The 20,451-nt window shown below is 40.9% G+C and overlaps 1 protein-coding gene across 6 annotated transcripts in view; it reads left to right on the top strand.

The window, feature by feature from the left end:
* The window catches only part of NTNG1 (netrin G1), a 149,886-nt gene that overhangs the window by 108,479 nt on the left and 20,956 nt on the right, over positions 1 to 20,451 (top strand). For all 6 annotated transcript variants that reach the window (XM_069789462.1, XM_069789461.1, XM_069789463.1 and 3 more), the window contains exons 4-5: positions 4,970 to 5,142; positions 17,202 to 17,228. In XM_069789462.1, the coding sequence (XP_069645563.1) occupies positions 4,970 to 5,142; positions 17,202 to 17,228 (200 nt within the window). The remainder of the gene's footprint in view (positions 1 to 4,969; positions 5,143 to 17,201; positions 17,229 to 20,451) is intronic.

Below are 20,451 nucleotides of genomic sequence, written 5' to 3'. Positions count from 1 at the left end.
GAGTTGGCGAGCCACTTCATCCACTGTTGGTGCCTCTTCATCTTTCCAGGTCATTATTGCCAGTGAGTTGGCGTAGGACGATGGCGCGCTCCGTACAAACTTCCGCCACATGGATCGTGTGCATTGGACTTCATCTGGATCTTTGGGTAATTGTGGGTTTTCCGGGTCATGATGAATCGTCTCTAGCACAGCTAATTCCCTCAGATATTGGATACCTCTTTCCATGATTGTCCACTTACTTGATTGACATATAATATCTTCCGTAAAGGGGTACCTTTCCTTCACACTTGACGGGAGTCGCCTCCAGAGGCTGATGGCTTGTGTCCCTTTTCCAATTGCCTTGTCAACGCCACCCTCCCTGGCAAGCGATCCCAGCTGCTTGGCTTCCCTACCTTCTAATTCCAAGCTATTAGCCCCATTGTCCCAGCATCAGAGGAGCCAGGTGATAATATGCTCACCTATACGGCGGCCAAAATCTTTTCACATATCCCGGAACTCACTCAAGGATAGGGACCGGGTTATTACCTCTGGTTCTGCCTGTTCCTCCTGTTCCCGTGATGACCCTGGTTCGCCTTCATCCTACGCTAAACAAACTGATTTTTTTTTATATTTCTTTTTATGTACGGGGGCAACTGATACTGGTGCAGGTTGGTCCACTGGTTCAGTTGCAGTATCGCTCGCCGGGTCTTGGATAAGCGCAGTGTCTGTCACCGAGGTTTGGGTAGCAGCAGTGCTCATCGCTGGGGCTGGAGGGACCGCAGTGCCCGTTGCTGAGGTTTGGGTAGCTGCCATGCTCATTGCCGAGGCTGGAGGGGCTGCAGTGCCTGTCACTGAAGTTTGGGTAGCCACAGTGCTCGTCGCCGGGGCTGGAGGGGCCGCAGCGCCCATTGCCGTGGTTTGAGTGACCGCAGTGCTCATTGTTTTGTTGTTAGGTTCAGAGACCTTCTCTTCTCCTTGAGGGTACTGAGTGGTGTCAAACAGGGCTCGATAGGCATGGGCCAGGCACCAGCACGTTGCAGTGATTTGTATCTCTCCGGAGCTGCCGAGGTGACAGCATACCTTTTCCAAATATTTTATTAGTTCTTCTGGATTCTACACTTGTTCAGGGGTGAACTTCCAAAACATTGGGGGTGTCCACAGTTCTAGGTACTTGCCCATATTACCCCACACACCCTGCCACTCATAATTATCCAGCCTTGGGGCAGATCTCTGGGTGATCTTCTTAAATAGTTGTTTAACCTTAAACGAGAGCTGAACCACATTCAGAAGCATGCTAATTCCTAGCAGTAGGGCTAGGACCGTGCTGGTCTCAACATCCCAAGAGTATTCAAATTTTTCAAAATTCTCAAACACCATTGTAACTGCACTGAAGAAGAAAGGAGAGGGGAAGAAAGGTACCCCACCCATAGACTGGTTTTCCAAGGAGGAAAGGTAAATGGTGTAATTATTAATAGTTTCCCACACATGGCTCCCGGAGTATAAAGGTGACAATGCTGAGTGCAAGTACCAGATTAATCCCACAGCCGACGACTTTATCATACCATAAACCAGTGTTATACAATACATCAAAGCGAAAACCTTAATCCACCTCCCACGGATGATAAGCAGCAGAAGAGGGACTACATGCAGCAAGCGAGGTGATACATAACAAAACTTTAAAAACCAGAGCAACAACTCTAAGAACACATAGATCAACATAATGACCAGCGACTATTAGACCAATATAATGAATGCTTATAAAAAATTTGTTTTAACAAGCTCTGGTCAGGTTTGTCATTATCTCAACCCTTTGGTCCCCACGTTGGGCACCAAAACGGACTGTCATGGTTTAACCCCAGCCAGCAACTAAGCACCACGCAGCCGCTCACTCACTCCCCCCCCACCCAGTGGGATGGGGGAGAAACTCAGGAAAAGAAGTAAAACTCGTGGGTTGAGATAAGAACTGTTTAATAGAACAGAAAAGAAGAAACTAGTAATGATAATGATAACACTAATAAAGTGACAACAGTAATAATAAAAGGATTGGAATGTACAAATTATGCGCAGGGCAATTGCTCACCACCCGCCGACCGACACCCAGCCAGTCCCTGAGCGGCGATTCCCTGCCCCCCCCCCAGTTCCTACACTAGATGGGACGTCCCATGGTATGGAATACCCCGTTGGCCACTTTGGGTCAGGTGCCCTGGTTGTGTCCTGTGCCACCTTCTTGTGCCCCTCCAGCTTTCTCACTGGCTGGGCATGACAAGCTGAAAAATCCTTGACTTCAGTCTAAACACTACTTAGCAACAACTGAAAACATCAGTGTGTTATCAACATTCTTTGCATACTGAACTCAAAACATAGCAGCGTACCAGCTACTAGGAAGACAGTTAACTCTATCCCAGCTGAAACCAGGACATAGGGTTTTAAAATTTGACAGAAGATCCCCAACTACTTCTACAAGAAAATGCATTTTGCTAGTTTTGTGAAAACCTGTATTGGGCACAAACATAGACCTCCAAAATCTGTAGTTTTCCTTTGTCTGTTGGAGCTTCGTAGCTAAAATCGCAGAAGATGTCTCCTGCAGAAACCCTGCCCATTGCTGTATTGCGTGGGCCCTGCCATGTGGACCACAGAACAGCTACCATGGCATGATGCCGCAACTCTGGGCTGAGAAGCACTTCCTTTGCAGCAATCTTGCCCTAAGAAATTAAAAAACTTGGCACCAGAACCAGCAGCAGAGCTATTCCGTGCTGTCCATGCTCTCTTGCCTGGGAAATAAAGGAAAAGGAGGAGGCAATCTATGAAGAGGTGGATCACAGTGGAGTTAGGGAACGTGGGAAATAAAAGGAAATCAATATGCATGAGAATTTATGGGAATTGTTTGTGTGTGCCTATATACATCCAGACATATAAATGCATGCATGTGTTTTGTATATATATGAAGAGACGTGGGACTGGATAGAAGCAGAGGGAAATGGAGAAGGCCAGAATCTGCCCAAGACTCTTAACCACATGAGCAAAATTGAAGAAGGGTCTTTCTCTTCAGGAACATATGACAAGAGTAGCATCTAAGAAGTGCAAACAGACTTTGCAGAAGGTTTTCTGACACACCCGTTCTTTACTTTCGGGTGCTTATTAAAAGAGCTGTGCACATTTACCAATTAGCAGATGTATCTACATTTATTTTCCCCCACCTCATTTCCCCTACCAGTCTGCAGGACCCTTTCAGAGCCCTAGGAACTACAGCTTTCCTCAGAATCAGCTGGCTTTTTCTTCCTGCCCAGATCAGTTTGCTGCCTCTGACACTGATAAGTCCCTCCAATAAAACAAAGATCTCCCCCTGAAAGAAATCCAGTCGGTTCCTCTCTCATTTATTCTAGTGACTCCACAGTCTCTCCTGCTTCATTCTCCTCTGACTCTTATTTTTTTGTCTTGTCATTATTGTGTATCTCTCCTGTTTGGGAGTCTTCCATTTTCATATTCCTGTGGACAGTAAAACCACCCGTTACTTTTCTTAACAGCAGTGCCATTTAGCAAAATCTTCAATCTCTACATGAATAGGCATATCTCATCCACTGACACCCAGACAGGCATCTTTCATTCTGCAGTGGCTAGCCATTGAAAATTTACTTTACAACTGATGTAGTCTTTAAGCATCAATATTGTGGAAATGATATAAAAATTAATCACACTTTCTTTTGTCTAGCATATTCAATACATTTTGGTAATTTCAATTGAAAAGGTGCTGAGCCTGTTTTTCTTTAGAATGAGCATTGCTCAAATAACAGCAGTTTCATCTGCCTCATTTCTAGCATTGAGGAGAATGCTTCACTGTCTACTGTATTACAGGTTCTTGTGGATTTTGTCCAGCAGCCACTTATAACAACTGCAAGCTTGTTTTACCCTGGGGATATATATGTATGTGGCCAGTTGCTTCAGGTTATATTCCTTCCAAGTGGAAGTCAGCTTGACAGCTGTTAATTTGCACTTGGCCATTCCATGTGTTGTCTTGCTCTAATTATTGGTCACTGTATGGAACAGGTGACAAATACCCACATGAGAATCCTTTAAATCGCTAGATGTACAATCATTAGGAAAACAAACAGAGAGGGACATTAAATACTAGTTTTCTCTCCAGCCCCAAACAGAAACAGATTTTAGCCCGTTTTGACATCTATTGGAAAGGGATGGAAAGAGGTGACAATATCTTAACTGTTTATGAAACTAGCTTCTTATTCTGTAAGTATCCTAGTTTCAGGGAAAGAGGGGAATTTAAGGAAAATACAATTATTCTAAGACCAGATGCAGAATCTGGTTTATCTAATGATTTTGTCACAAGGTTTGATTAGGTGTTCTTTCCTAAGTAAAACTAAATGTGCCTACCAAAATATTTCCTCTGACCTTCAGCTACTACAACTATGTCACATAAAAGCAGGCAAAAAAAAAATTTCCTTTCTGAGCAAGAGAGTACTTGCTGAACAAGAATGGCAAAACACCATTATAGTGAGCTTCCCTTCTACTGGTGTGGCATAGCAGAGTATATTTAATTGAAGTCTGTTTTCTCAGACTCCCAGGGCCTAATATGGATCTTAATTTGGGCCAGGTTCTCTAAGGACATAAGCAGAGAACTTGCTTTGTTCCTGGGAGTAGTGAGTAATGCTTGAATTTTTGCAAGATTATAGACCTGTCTGTAGTGAAAATTATGAATAATTTAGTTGATCTCAGTGGAGCTGCGTTAGTGAAAATAAGAAAAGATTCAGCATCTTGGAGTCTTGAAAAATTACTGCTTTTAGACCTGTGCAAGCTGAAGATATTACAACATGCTATTTGAGTGATGCATTGTAAAGCATGCTAAAACAGTAATACAGACACAACACATGGAAATAGAGTGGCTGCCATAGGACATACTTTACTAAGACTTAATCTGAATTTAAACTCACCTCTAAATAATATCCCTCTTTTTTTTATTTTTGCCTTTTAAAAATAGGTGTAAGTGCAACCTTCACGCTACTGGCTGTAAAGAAGAAAACAAAAGACTACTTTGTGAATGTGAGCATAACACAACTGGCCCAGACTGTGGAAAATGCAAGAAGAATTACCAGGGCCGACCGTGGAGCCCTGGTTCTTATCTGCCTATACCTAAGGGCACTGCTAATATCTGTAAGTAGTTCTGTATAAAAAGGATATTTCATTATTAGAATTCTGCCCCATATCGTGGCTCTGAAGGAAGATTAATGCTGGCAAAAGTTTGTCATTTCTTTATGACCCAGTGCATATAACTGGACAAGGTGTCAAATTGTAAGTGTTAATTGTAAGTACGCATCATCTGTGCTCTCACATGTTCTTGCATGAGAACTGCATGTTTGTATCCTGTGGTGGGTTGACCCTGGCTGGATGCCAGGTGCCCACCAAAGCCGCTCTATCACTCCCCCTCCTCAGCTGGACGGGGTGGGGGGGTGGGGGGGGAGAAAATATAACAAAAGGCTCGTGGGTCAAGATAAGGACAGTTTAATAAAGTGATAGCAAAGGTTGCGCGCGCGAAAGCAAAGAAGAACAGATGATGTTATTCTCTACTTCCCATCAGCAGGCGATGTCTAGCCGCTTCCTGGGAAGCAGGGCTTCAGTACGTGTAGTGGTTGCTCCGGAAGACAAAATGCCCCCCCTTCCGTCTCCCTTTACTTAGCTTTTATATCTGAGCTGACATCATATGGTAGTTTAGGTCAGCTGTCCTGGTTATGCCCCCTCCCAAGATCTTGCCCTGCCCCAGCCTGCCATTGAGGGGGGGCAGAAATGTTGGAGAGACAGCCTTGATGCTGTGCCAGCATTGCTCAGCAGTAGCCAAAACGCTGGTGTGCTATCAACACCTTTCTAGCTACTGATGCAGAGCACAGAGCTATGAGGGCTGCTGTGGGGAGTATTAACTCCATCTCAGCCAGACCCAATACAATCTCCACCCCTTATTCCATACCATTTGCGTCCTGCTCAGGTTGGTTTTATGTGGCAAGGTTTTGGTAGCGGGGGGGGTTACAGGGGTGGCTCCTGTAAGAAGCTGCTGGAAGCTTCCCCTGTGTTCGAGAGGGCCGAGCCAATCAGTGATAGTGGTAACGCCTCTGTGATAACATTTTTAAGAAGGAAAAAAAGTTGGGACAGTGAGAAACAGCCACCGGAGAGAGGAGTGAGAACATGTAAGAGAAACAAGCCTGCGGACACCAAGGTCAGTGAAGAAGGAGGGGCAGGAGATGCTCCAGGCGCCGGAGCGAAGATTCCCCTGCAGCCCGTGGTGAAGACCATGGTGAGGCAGGCTGTCCCCCTGCAGTCCAGGGAGGTCCACGGTGGAGCAGATCTCCACCTGCAGTCCGTGGAGGACCCCACGCTGGAGCAGGTGGGTTCCCGAAGGAGGCTGTGACCCCGTGGGAACCCCATGCTGGAGCAGGCTCCTGGCAGGACCTGCAGATCTGTGGAGAGAGGAGCCCACGGAGCAGGTTTTCTGGCAGGACTTGTGACCCCGTGGGGGACCCACGCTGGAGCAGTGTGCTCCTGAAGGACTGCACACCATGGAAAGGACCCATGCTGGAGCAGTTCGTGAAGAACTGCAGCCCGTGGGAATGGCCCATGTTGGAGAAGTTTGTGGAGGACTGTCTCCCGTGGGTGGGACCCCACGCTGGAGCAGGGGAAGAGTGTGATGAGCCCTCGCCCTGAGGAGGTGAAGCGGCAGAAAATAACGTGTGATGACCGTAAACCCCATCCCTGTCCCCCTTGTGCCGCTGGGGGGGCTTGGTGGAGAAATCCGGGACTGAAGTTGTGCCCGGGAAGAAGGGAGGGGTGGAGGGAAGGTGTTCTGAGATTTCGTTTTATTTCTCATTTACCTTACTCTGGTTGATTTGTAATAAATTGAGCTAATTTTCCCTAAGCTGAGTCTGTTTTGCCCATGACAGTAATTAATGAATGATCTCTCCTGTCCTTATCTCGACCCGCAAGCTTTTTGTTATATTTTTCTCTCCCCTGTCCAGCTGAGGAGGGGGGAGTGATAGAACGGCTTTGGTGGGCACCTGGTGTCCAGCCAGGGTCAACCCATCACATATCCATAGACAAATCCCTGGCCACTACACAGAAGGGGCTGAGGAATGAAAAAATTAGGACCCCTTCATGTAAAAATCACACAGGGAGGAGAGAAACCAGTGGGAATATCTGCAGTACTGCTCCAGCCATGGTGCCCTCGGCTCTCCATTCATACATCCTTATTGCCCCAAGATTCAAAACCACCTCAGTTCAATGTGTGAGATGAGGTCCTTGCTCATTTTTTGTCCTTTTAAGAAAGTTAAAAAATCTCAGACCAAATTTTTCCAATTAATAACTAAAGATCTAAAGGTTGGTAAAGAAAGTTTTTACCTGACATTGACCGCAGTCCAAGTTCACGTGCACTCTTTTAGATCACTGTAAGTGTTGAAGGGGGGAAGCGAGGGCAAAAACCTGAGTGTTTATATCTGCTTGTTTCCAGCTAATAACCATTCAACAACACACATACTCACTATTCCAGCATGCGTTCATATTATCCAGAGGAGGTTATTGACAGCTGCATTTCCTGGTCCTGGACAGGATTTGGTCAAAAAAACATGGTGCTGAAAGAGAGGGCACGAAGACAAGTATGAGCATCAGTTCTTCCTTTCATGCATGTATGAAATAATACACAGTGATTCAAAATCCTCCTGAACTGAGTTAACAGACTTAAATTCCTTTGAAGAAAGGATTGAAGAAGATGAGGTTAAATCACCAAACCTTTTGACAGAAGTTACTAGATTCTTTTAAGAAGAGAGCCCACAGTTTTGCCCTGATTAAAAGCAAAACATTCATTTTAGAATATTAGAATATAACAATTTACTGAAAAGTTATTTGGGAGAAACAGAGCTATGTACTGCAGTTGAATGGAAAGTTTAAAACCAGGAGCAATGTGCAATGCTCAGAATGTTATCTAAGACTTCAAAGCAGCAGTTGTGAAGAATCAAAACTCAAAAATGAATATCATAGGAAGCAGGACCTTATCAAGTTAAATGTGAGAGTAATAGACCAAGTAACAAACCATGAAGTGTGGGGGCATGAAATTATGATAAAATTCTTACTGAGCAGAAAAAAATGAACTTCCAAAAAGCAGGGGAGAAACATTTTGTAAAAGTATTCACTTTTTCGCATGTAATAAGAAGTGAGTGCGGCTCACAGAATTAATACTTTAAAGCTTTGTTCAGAAAAAATGGTGAGATTTACTAGGTTGGTTTTATTTATATGTCTTTTATATATATGTATACACACATACATACATATATTGATTTTTTATATCTCTCTATATATAATACAGTTGCTACCCCAGCAATCATCTAAACTAGTGACAAGATACATCTCAACATGAAAACGAGGATCTTTCTAAATGCAGCTTGCTATGTCAGTTACGTCATTTCCAATCAGTTGAGCACACACCAGACGGAACAGTGGAATTAGCACCCACCAAAAGTATGCCTGAAAACTGTTAAATATCTTTCAACATTATTGAATTCCATCAGATATACAGTTCCACCAAAAATCAAAACATTTTGCAAATAATAGGCAGTCTTTCCTGGGTTTTATTATTAGTAGTAATTATGATAGCATCATGAAAACGTAACCTTGTTTGAGCTGACGAATGCTCCACTTACCCTCAAATCCTGACTACAGCAGTGATCAGCAGCAGGAATTTATAGCAAACAGGAAGAAGTATGAAGGATTTGTTCTTTGCCTTCCCAGTTGCCAGCAGTAAACTGGCTTTCTGAGCTGGACCCTCCATCATACCCACAGTGGTTGCTAGCTGCTGAGCAGAGAGACCGACCCAACTGTCATAAGCTTGATCTCAGTGACATCTTATGGCAATACATTTCACACTTTAATGACACAATGAGTGAAAGGTATTTCCTTTTGTTTGCTTTAAATGTTTGTATATGGTTAAGCCTGTACCTCCTTAGATAGGAAGAAACGGAGAATAATGCATCGCTATTTACATCTGTTATACCATTTATGATTATATGGACTTGACATGTCCACTCCTCTGATCTATTTTTCTGAATGACAAATCCTAATCTATTTAATCTTATCATATATAAAACCATGCCACATCTCTGGTTATCTGTGCTTTCTTGCCCTCTTCTCGTTCTATGATGTCTTTTTTTTTTTTTTTTTTTTAGTGAGGCTAATACTACATGTGATATTCTAGACATGACAACAATATGGATCTTTTACAATAGCATAAAAATGTGTCTGCTTTATATTTTGTTTTTACAGGGATCAGCCCTTGAGTCCTTTTTAAAGACTGTGCCACAGTTACAACATTACTTCTGGCATCAAGGCTGATATAAGTGACAGATTATATGTTACAGTAGTTAGTTCAAAAATGTCATATTTGAGTTCCTTTAAAACACTTTCGGGGTGAACATCACCTTATGGCAGTTCTTATTGTTTGATATTATTTACATCTTCTAAAACACCTTCAGATGATGATAGACATTGAGAAACTTCCTCAGATTGTGAGAATCTCTCTAACCTTTTTTGTTGTGAACATCAGTGAAAACAATTAATTTAGTATTCAGTACTTTTATACCTTGATTGCCTATCTACCCAATCATGTCTCTGGGAGGCCTCCTGCTTCTAGTGTGGTTATTTTAACAAAAAAGAATTACTAACTTTTATGTCTGTAGCAAGTTGATTCTCAAAATACTGTGGTTTATATTTAACTTGACAGATTTTGTGGTTTTTTTCCCTATTTTTCTCCATTGAGATGACTTACACTTTTGAGGGGTGTCTTTCCAAAATCTTTTTCATTCTGCCGTATTGGGTTGGGTGTTAGGGGGGGGGGGTTTGTTTATAAGATAGGTGATTTTTATAATAAAAAAAAAAAGATGGGTTATATGTGATTATTCTGAGTCTCTCATACATTTTATCTCTAGCCTGCCTCCACACTGTCTGCATTAAATCTTTTTAGCTGTTTTTTTCATTTTTAACTAACTTCCTCAGTTTTGTCTGCTCGCTCTCTGAAAGTTAAGTATTACGCAGTGGATTTTTTTTTTATCCTTTTCCTTCTCAACAAGTATGTTGACTTTCAGTCCAGAAGTGGTTCTCTGATAACTACTTCTTAAATCAGGGCCTATGTACTACTCAGAACTAAATCAGCTTCTCTTCTTGTGGGTTGTCCAATTACTTGCTACAAGCAGCAATCGTTTATGGTATGTAAAAGTTTCATTTCTTTTGTCACTTCCTGATTTAATGCCACAGGTGTTGGAGCATATGAAATTTTGCGTTATTGTGTAAACTCTGCACAGCCAGTGTAATTTCACTTACCCTGTTGCATTTGTCACCATCTCCATCGTGTGGTCAGTAATGCAGCCCTAGCATTATACTCTCCCTAGTCAGGCATGAATTCTGTAAATAGTTGCTTGATCATGTTGATAGAATTAACTTATCTGGTTTGACACTAAACTTCCCTTGATGTATTACTTTAATTCCCTGGGGACACTTTGTATAATCCAGTAATACAGTGTCCCTTTGATACTCTTCCTTCCTCCAATTTTCAGTCTATCTTTTCCATCTAAGACCAAAATATTTTAAATGGATTTGAAGGTTGTTTGTTGGTTTTCTTTTTTTATATGAGTATTCTTAAATAAGATACAGCTAAAAAATAATTGTATAAATGAAACACACAGAATTTTGTTTCACAAAATAAAAAGATCCTTTTTCTTGAGATTCTCTGAATTTGGGAAATTTGCTCAGATTCAACAAGAAGCCTAAAGTCCATTTCTAAATCCTTCCCAGCTGAAACTTTTGTTGTCTCCACTGTTCTGCTTCTACCATTTTTTTGTGGCCAATAAGACTTTAATTACACCTTTCAAGCTACATCTCATGAAATACAAGACCATTCTAGATTATACTCCAGTCATAGCCTAAACCTTGATATAAAGCTATTTTCTGTATCCTTCTCATTTTAAGTCAACATGAGTTTTTCAGGAGAACACAAAACATTTTTTCCATGCTTTGCTTGTGAAAGACAGAGTACTCTGCTGTTTACTGGCACTAACAATATTTCCACATTTGTCTCCCACACAGCATTTATTTTATATTTTCACTTTATCTTATTGACTATTTTGTGATTACATTTATTCCCTTGTGCTGCCACATTCTATGTATAGTTTGTTCTGCAATATGTTTTGACACTCCAAGTGAACTTACTGAATTTCGCTATACTTGGTATTTTCCCCTCAGTAGTCGTATGTGTCTGATGGCACTAGCCCTTTTCTTCCTCCTGTTGTTTAGATCATCTTTGGCACTTATCTTCTTCACTCCGTCAGACAGAGCTGTCTAAGACTGTGCTGGGCTGCCATCCATCAAAGCCTGCTCGCTTTTTGTTAGTCCCTCCACAACCAATAACCTGCACCAGAAGTGCTTGACACCTGGCGAAAACCACCTCCCAGCTGTTACATGACTTTCCTAATTCATAGTTCAACGTGAAACAAAGGATTGACCAGGACACGGGGAACATTGGTGGTTCTTTCAGTCAACAGTTAGGCAGAGAGTCTCACTCACTTTACTGAATTGCTCCTGCCGTGGGTCCCCCTCTGATAGTACAGCCTCTGTCTCAGCAGCACGGCCCTAATCCTCCTGAGTGGGAAAAGACTTATGAGGCATCACTACAGCACAGCTGCCACAGAAACAGTTTCTGGCAAAAAATATGGCACTTGAAGTATTGCACTGATTACCCTCACCTCTGTGTGTAGTTTTCCCCGTGAATATTTGCTGACACAAAGCCATCTTGAAGGACTGGAGTAAATGATGTTGGCCAAGAGGTTGTGTGATGGCAGGCTTTCTATTCAGGAATCCAAGTAGCATGGGTCCCTGTAACTGAAAAGATCGCACATCCTGCTGTCCTGTCAAAGCAGACTCATAAAGTAGATAGTGTCCCATTTTCTAAGGGCCCCATTCTCCCAAACAACTGGAAGGAGCGTTCCAGTGCCTACTTCATGACTGAGGTAGAGGAGATGATCCCACATGATCTTGATTTGAAGGAATGGGACACTCATGCTTAAGATGTAAAATGTTGCTCCTTGATGATTTTTATAACATCTTTCATAGAGAAAAAGGAAGATAAGAATGCAATAAGTTATAAAATGGCAAATCTTCTTACTGTTCCTATTTTATATTACGTACTAATTTTGGCTCATGAAGCTAGATGTAAAGCCACAGGAAGATGTCACACAAAAACTGTGTCAGGCTGGGAAACTTGGGTCAGGGGGCAAAACTGTAGTGTATCAAGAGCATTCAGGAAGACAGAAGTGTCAGGAAAACCTGCAAATTATAAGCTAACTTCCCTTCAACTAGGTATCCAGTGCAATGGCCAGCAAAACATTGCAGGTACTTACCTAAAAAACAATGCACTATAAATAGCATGTGCTGTATTTTTTTAAAATGGGGCTTGAAAAATTATTCTTCAGCACTCTACCCTCTTATGTGACCCTGCTGAGTTGGTTGTTTGTGCTGGTTATGGTGGCATCTGTTGCTGGGAAATGAATTGCTTCCATCCGTCACTGGTTTCAAACAACTCTATTTTCACCATATACAGTGAAGATGAGCAATGAAAGAGGGTTCTAGTCCTTAAGCAGCAATATGGGAAGGCAAAGTGTCTGTTATAAGATATACTCAAAGTTATAAAAATGGTCTGAGTTTCAGGCTTTTTAAAGTTTCTAATATCTAATATTCTATCAATAAATTATAATTACTTGAAAAAAATCCTTTGGTCTCACTGGAAGTTTCCTAGACAGAGAGTTTTCAATACTGGTTTGGAGTCACTAAGACATCATAAGAAAAAGTCCAAAGTTTAAAAGGTGTTACCCAATAAACCAGTAACTAAATATTTTCTCTGTCCCGTTTGTTTGTGGTGGTATTGCTTGGGAAAGCAGAGGTGGAGGATAACAAATTTCATCTAAGCAGTTATTTTTCTGGGAATTGAAAAATTGTCAATCTTTACAGAGTAAGGAGTAGCAGGAGTTCTAGGGCTATTGCAATGAAACACATGACAAATTTCCTAAGAATTGTGTCTTTCGCTGTGCATGGTCCTTTGGCTGAGTACAGGTTTGACATTACACGAAAAGTTTACTCCTATGATCGTAATGATCACTCCTGTTGAGGGATTACAAGATGCTAGGTTCCTCCAGGCTTCTCAGGGCTTTAAAATAATAGAGAACTCAGAACTTCTGAAATTAATGCTGAGGTTCTGATATTGCAATCATGCCTCAGTGGAGGAGTTACAAAGGGAAAAAAGACTCACTGCAGGGAGTGCCGTCATGCTGCAGCACAGGTATTCTAGCAAAAGATCGGAGGTAGCATTAACAGCCCTGCTCTGACTCTTTACTATGGAAAGCTCTGTATTTTGTTCCTGTTTTAAGAGTTAAAATGTGTAGTGTAGAGTGCACTTATAGGGATGGCTTTTGTCAGAAAAGCTCTCACGCAGCTTTGATCAGCAATTAATATGAATCCAAACTTGCACTGCATTATTTACTATCGTACCCTGCCATGCCTTCATAGGTCTTAATTCTCAGTCTCTGGGCTGTATTCACCTCACCTGGATAATTCCCTGAGCTCTTGGTGACACTCTTTCCCTAAATGTGAGCAAGCTGCGAGCTGGATATGGTGTTTTGATAGCAGCAGGAACCTGTCCCTGGCTCCCTGTCATACGGGAGATGCATGTTCAACTTGTGATGGAGGAGAGGCAGAAAAGCCCACAGGAAAGATGGTAGCGAAGACCAAGATGACAGAGTAATTCCTTCATCCCACATGTACTCCCTCCCCAGGAAGAGATGCAGCCTTGCTGCATTAATTGAGCTACTGGCGGGAAGCGTACACAGGCATTGACAATGGAGGCGATAAGAGGGACTGCAGGGTATGACCCACCCTGAGACTGGAAGCAGCAGTATGGCCCTTCTCACCAAAAGCCTGATGCTCTTCCTTTATGTTACAGATTTCACACTGACCCAAACTATAGAAGAAATCAAAAACTTGCTTTCTTTGCTAGCATCTGATTTGCTTTTTTCTCCATTCTCAATAGTCAGCTCCATGGTAGCTAACAGCTAAAACAACCCATTTCTGGAAAAAGGGGAAACAAGAAAATTACAGGGCAGATGCAGAAGATCGTATGAAAGGAAAACACCAGATTTTCTTCTCTCAAGTAATGCATGTATATTTAGATGCACTTACAGTGAACATGTAATATACCAAACCACCACCCTCAAGTCAAGTCAAAAATAATAAATAGTATTAGAGACTTTCTTCTGCAATGTTTGCCATTTCAGGGGCAGTAGCTACCTCTGAACTTTCTTTGCACGCTTTACTCACTGTTTGCTCGCTATAAAACTATTGCCATTAACAACCATCCCAGTGATTTCAACTGGAAGATAATTTAGGCTAAACATGGCTTTGCTTTAACAACTGAATATACATAAATGCAATCACTTGGTTTTATTTACGCTTTATGTCTAGCTGAATAGAGTTGTGCATCAGGGGAAGCAATGGGCCTGATTCTTCATCTCTCTCTGTCACCTGTTCACATCATTTCACTGCTGCAAAGTACTCACAGATTTCATTACAAGGCTGACTGCAAACGATCCACATCACGTAACGTACTGGTTTCCATCCAAAGGGCCGGCAGCAGTGGGATGACTCCCCGCAGCCTGTTGGTGTCCCCAGCGGTGGTGCCACCGGAGGAGCCATGCAGCAGCCAGGGTTCTCCCAACCCCATGCCTCCCACACTGGCAGAGAGCGAGAGGCAGAATCACACCACCTGCACCTCGTTACCTAAGGGCTTGCACCAAATACAGCTCAGCTGAATTCAAGAGCTAGCCTCAATATGTAGCTCCAGATCTCACAAAAACACTCCTACTAAGAATAATTTTCCCATCATATGTGCGGTTTTCACAGAGTGTTAATAGATCCTGCTTCGTGGCCCTATGGAACCAGCTCTTTTCCAGCAAACTTAGAAGTGCCATTCTCACTCTCTGTAGCAGAAAGGGCATAAAGCAGTGCACTATCAAGGCCAGTCACCACACACAGGGATACCTGGTATTACAAAAATCAAGCTGGTTACAGAAGATCACACCAACTCAGAAACTCTGTACAGAAATAACAAAAGAGCTTTTCAAACAGAACCTGAAGACAACTTTGCAAGGTTAATACAGAGCCCTTCAGGCTAGCAGGCAGCTTGCTTTCGTTATTCTCTGCCCAGGAAGCATTTATCACTATGAATTCATTGAAAATTTTGAAATACAGTAAAATGAGGAGAGCAGACTTGCAGGAAAACCTCTCCCTTTGCTACAATCTGTTCAGGAGAGAAAGGAAAGGATATTTGTATGCGCATGTAGGAGAGAGAGAGAGAGGTTTGAGGCGGGGGAGTATACCCAGAGGAAACACAAATACCATTTCACAGTGGAAGTGTGAGTGCGAGAACATAGTATCTGTATTTTTTCTAATATTTGTGCAGGTTCCATCAGTGTATAAAGGAAAAAGAATCCTGCTAATTTAAAACAGCTACAATGACTTGCTGAAATGTAAATAAGCTGCTATTGAAATTATGGGGAAAATTATTTGAAAATTGATTGCCTTTTTGACATTTAAGACAAAGGGATAGAAGTTCTCTTACATTATCCTAACTGAAAAAAGCACTTTTTGTCACTTTCAGAACTATAAGAGCATTGTTCTATTATGATGATATTTTAATTTCAATTTTAATACCTCATGATTCTAAAATTTTGGAAAATACATGTTAATCTCAGCAGAAGTAGAAATAATGAAGTTTGCAAACAATATCTGAGTGTGGGGCTCGGTTAGCAGCAGGTGCTCTGCCAGACCACAGGTTCTATAGGATATGAAACCAGAGGGCTGCAGTTCTGACCTGTGCCCCAGGACTGATGTGGTGAAATACAAAAGATCTGTTTATGGTTGCCATTCTGCAAATGCGATTACTTCAGCATTGTCTTAGCCATGCCACGAGTTAGAAATGTTCCCAACTTGACTCTACAACCTTGCTTACAGTGAATATCATTTATCCCCAAGACATTCCTTCGCTGCAGTTAATTGCAGAATGAGGTCCATGCCATCTCTGTGTAAGACAGAACTCAAGATAGATGTTGAAAGAAGTATAGCAGATGTTTAATGGAGAACCAGACAGATTTCTGCAGTAAAATGCATGCCATCAAAAGTCAATAAAACTTACAAAAGGCAAACTGTATTTAACTAAGAGGATGCAAATATCTAGGATTTAAATACCAATCCGCAGTTTGCAACTTTAACCCAAGAGACTAGCAATAGTGCCATTAGCAATGCCATTTAATCTAAAGAAAATGGCCTTTCAGGTAAGATTTCACGTCCATATTTTTGTCCTACACACCTTTCAGGGCAGACCTGACAACAAGCTACATGTTGGGACTACATCATGCAACATGAGATTCCCCATTGCTAATCCAGCAGAGGAGTTTTACTCCTCAGCAGCCCCACCTCTTTGGGTAAATCTCACCTGCCTCTGGAACGGTGTCCTTGCATTAATTCAGCTTAGGAATTGAAATGAAAGCAGGAGGGGGGGGGGGGGGGGGGGAATCAATGAGAGGCTTAGTCAATATGACCAACCTAACGCATTAGATTGTTTTGCTCAATTACATTTCTTTTCCATAGCTTAATTTAGATAACCGTCAGGTAAAAGAGGAAAAAATGGCTACATACAGTTAATGCAACAGAAGGTATCAGCTGATTTAAGCAGCTGGCCAAAGCAGTTAGCAATGCATCTATCCCATGGTTAAATTATTCTCCTAGATCTGCATAATACATGCATGACTGATATTTTTATCTAGAGCATTAAACCTAATGGCTGGTTAGTTGAAATACAAAACTGTTCTGAACAAATTCATGAAGTTCAGAGAGCTGGTGTAGGTCCCAGAAATACCCATCTGTCAATACATTTTAGTGGTCCCTGCAGCCTCGTACTGAAAAATCGAAAGACTCTGCATTTATAAAGGGCTGGGTACATATTTGCAGTTACTTGGGTTTAACTATGTATTGATATAATATTCTGAAAATTTGGAGAAAATTGTTTTCAGAATCTGAGATGTAATAGCTCAGCCAACTACAGCAAACAGCTAACTATACTTTTTTGTTTTCTTTCTCTGCAGGTATACCCAGTATTTCCAGTATTGGTAGTAAGTAATAAAACCAGTATTGTTTTGCATTGTCATTCAGCTTCTTGGATCTAATTTCCCAATATCCCTTTCTCTTGTAAATAATGTTTCTCTGAAAATGTGCTCTGTAGTGCAGGGACTATGTATTGGCATTCCTCTGTTGCATTAACATGTAACCCTATTATGTGGTCAAAGAGGATGTCACTCCTGACAACACATCTGCCTTCAACTGCAGATTTTCTGATCAGCAGATGAAAACTGAGTGCTATACTGTTTCACAGAAAATACTTGTTGAGCATCTTTTTTTTTTTTTAAAAAAAGTGTTTGCTAATAACAGAGAAGTATAGGACCATTAATTTTCATGCATGTATGTGTGTGTATAAATTCAAAGAGCAAATGGAAGAATTTATAAATGGAAGAGTTTTCATTTTTGTGAAGTAGCTTAGCAAATGCAGTGTATCTGCTGGAATCTTTGCATTAACTCCAGCAGCCTTTGAACTGGGCTTTACTCCACAAAATAAACAGAACTGTGTTCCTTCACAAAAACCTGCTTTGCTGTATGCAATTAAAGCACCAAAATATTAAACTATAATAAAACTGTAACACCATTATGTAAAGAATTACTATATCAACAAAATAGATTATTAATTAAATAAAACACTTGAAGGGACTAAGTGCACAGTAGCTCAGCTGTGAGTCTCAATTGAGTCCCATACCTGAGAAGTGCACACAGTCATGGCATGTTAGCTGATTACAAATAAAGCAGGGAGGTAGAAATGGGATCCTGCTGTGGCTGACTGAAAGAATATTCTCCACAGCCTCAGTTTTGCAGAGGCTTTAGGACAACTTCTGTGATGCAGGACTATCACAATGATAAAATATCACAGCAGTAAAACGCAATTTGCTATACCAAATATCCAACTGAAAAGCTTCTAATAATTTGGGTAAAACTATCTCGCTTCTTATGCAGGGTCAGGTCTGTCAATTTATAAATCAGCTCAGTTTACTTAAGCTCATGAATGGTGCTGATTTGTTAAGCTCTAGACAGCAAGTTAAATGCCATCAAACTAGCCTCCTTGCAAATGAGAGCAGCATTAACAGCTGAATGCCATGGCATCTGTTTTGCAGCTTTAAATAGTGAAACAGCATCAATGACAATAACATGCAAATGAAAGCCTTCAGTCTTAATAATGTAATTTTCCTGCTGTAGTGTCTCCTTCGGCATTCGCGTGACTGCAAATGCATAGTGATATGCTGTTTTCAAAACCTTCGTTTTATACATATATTTTATAACCAAAACAATGAACTAAATGAAAGAGAAGAAGTTTATGTCACTGTTCTCAGGAATATTCCTGCCATTAGTAACAGAAATGGGATGAATGGGAAAATAGCTCTTCGGAGTTTGGTTGTGCTATAGTTTCTTAGTACTGTGTTGCATGGACTATACGGTTGTGTTTTCACTTCACACTCCATACAGCCTTCGTCACCACATCTACCATTTCTGAGCATCAGCAGATGTTGGCCTTTGAAAACTTAATAGGGAAACTCAAATACCTTTTAAATAATGGTGACCTGAAAGGATGCATTGTTGACCTATTTGTATTTAACACTGGACTGATAAGTATAGTTTATCTATTACAAATGGAGAAAATTCTGTTTAACATTCTGTAGGAAATACAAGAGTTTCTGCAAGTCTATGCTTTATCTTTAATCTGCTGTAAATATCTTAGAATAATATGTGGTAGAATTCAACAGATTTCTTTGCCTACATGGAAAGGATGAAGCATGAGCATCTCTTCATGAGCACAAGTAAATACTGATACTCTGCTTGGTTTTTTCATGTGTTTTTTCTTAAATAGCTCAGGGGGAAAATAGCTCTACTTGCATAATGTTCCTGTAAGATAGAAATAGCAGAATTATCGTTAAACAAGGATAGAACCCATAAATTTATCCTGGTCTCCAAGAGAATTTAACAGAAGTACAATTAACACATAAAACCAAACAAGATTAATTAGCTGTGGCTGCTTTAATGGATTCTGCATGATTTCTTCTTTTGTCTATGCTAATACAATGTTTGTGTTCATATCAGCAGAGTTTTTCCCCATCTGGGGACAGGAAGTTACTCTCAGGAGATACAGTTTGGGTTTTATTTTGCCTGGCAGCAGACACTAATGGTGGGTTGGGGAGCGTATTGGCTTTTGTGGGCTTCAAGCTTTTGCTAGTATATAAGGACGACGGGGTTGGGGCAGGGGGGTTATGAAGACTAAACTCCCAGCATACAAAGATGCCACTGCAAGCGATGTTCATTTAACACTTCTAAGACTGCAATGAAAGCAAGCAAAGAAAAATAAAATATATTTACCTCTGTGCACATATATGTATCATTCTCTATTCCTTTTTTACCTCAAAGGATCTTGTATTAAAGCAGCTCATCATTGAAGTTTGAACACAAAGAAAGAGTGGTCATTAAGTAAACATCCTTTCTGATCATCTAGAAGATGAAGGGAAAAAAAAAAAAAAAAATCAGAGCTTTCCCATTAAGGTCATTTGTACCTGCTGTTGTCTATCAGTTGAATTAATAGGTTCTCTGATCATTTCCAGCATTCTTGATTCCAATGCTGGCCCTTTCAGCATTTTTCAGCCATGTCTGGAAAAATACTGGTGAAAGTGTTAGCAATTAATGAGTCCCAAAACCATTTCATAATTTTAAGCAATGCTTACATACAGTATATAAATATTCTGAAAACATTATTTTACTTGCTAAAATAATGATTGTACAATTTTACATAGACCAATGCATCAAAATGTTCATTATTGTAACCAAATACCAAAGCTACTAATCTGTACATGTATGCCTTCAAAAAGTTGAATTTTCTAAACTATAGCTTCTATCTTTTTCCCTGTAAAGCAGATCTCCACTAATTATGCTAAACAGTTTGTTATAAAGGGTATAATTAGATACAGGATAGGATAGACATGGTGTGCAAATAGCTCTGTGTGGGTGATTATCACCTTAAAGCCTGCTGGTGGCAGATGAGTCAGAGTTTAGAGACAGACCATGCACCCAAGTGCAAGATGCAATCATGATAATCAAATGGTATTTTCTGCTTTGTTCTGTATGGTTTTGTTCTTCTTTATAGCCAATTTCGAATTAAGAGAACTTTTTTTTTTTTTAACAATAACAAATGCAAGACACAAAAGTAAAAAAAAAAAGACTGAATGGGCACTCGTTTTATTTTATTGT

Source organism: Haliaeetus albicilla, chromosome 8, assembly GCF_947461875.1.
Source record: "Haliaeetus albicilla chromosome 8, bHalAlb1.1, whole genome shotgun sequence".
NCBI classification, from domain to species: domain Eukaryota; kingdom Metazoa; phylum Chordata; class Aves; order Accipitriformes; family Accipitridae; genus Haliaeetus; species Haliaeetus albicilla.
Note: the sequence above shows the minus strand (reverse complement) of the source record. Positions and strands in the feature narration are given on the sequence as shown.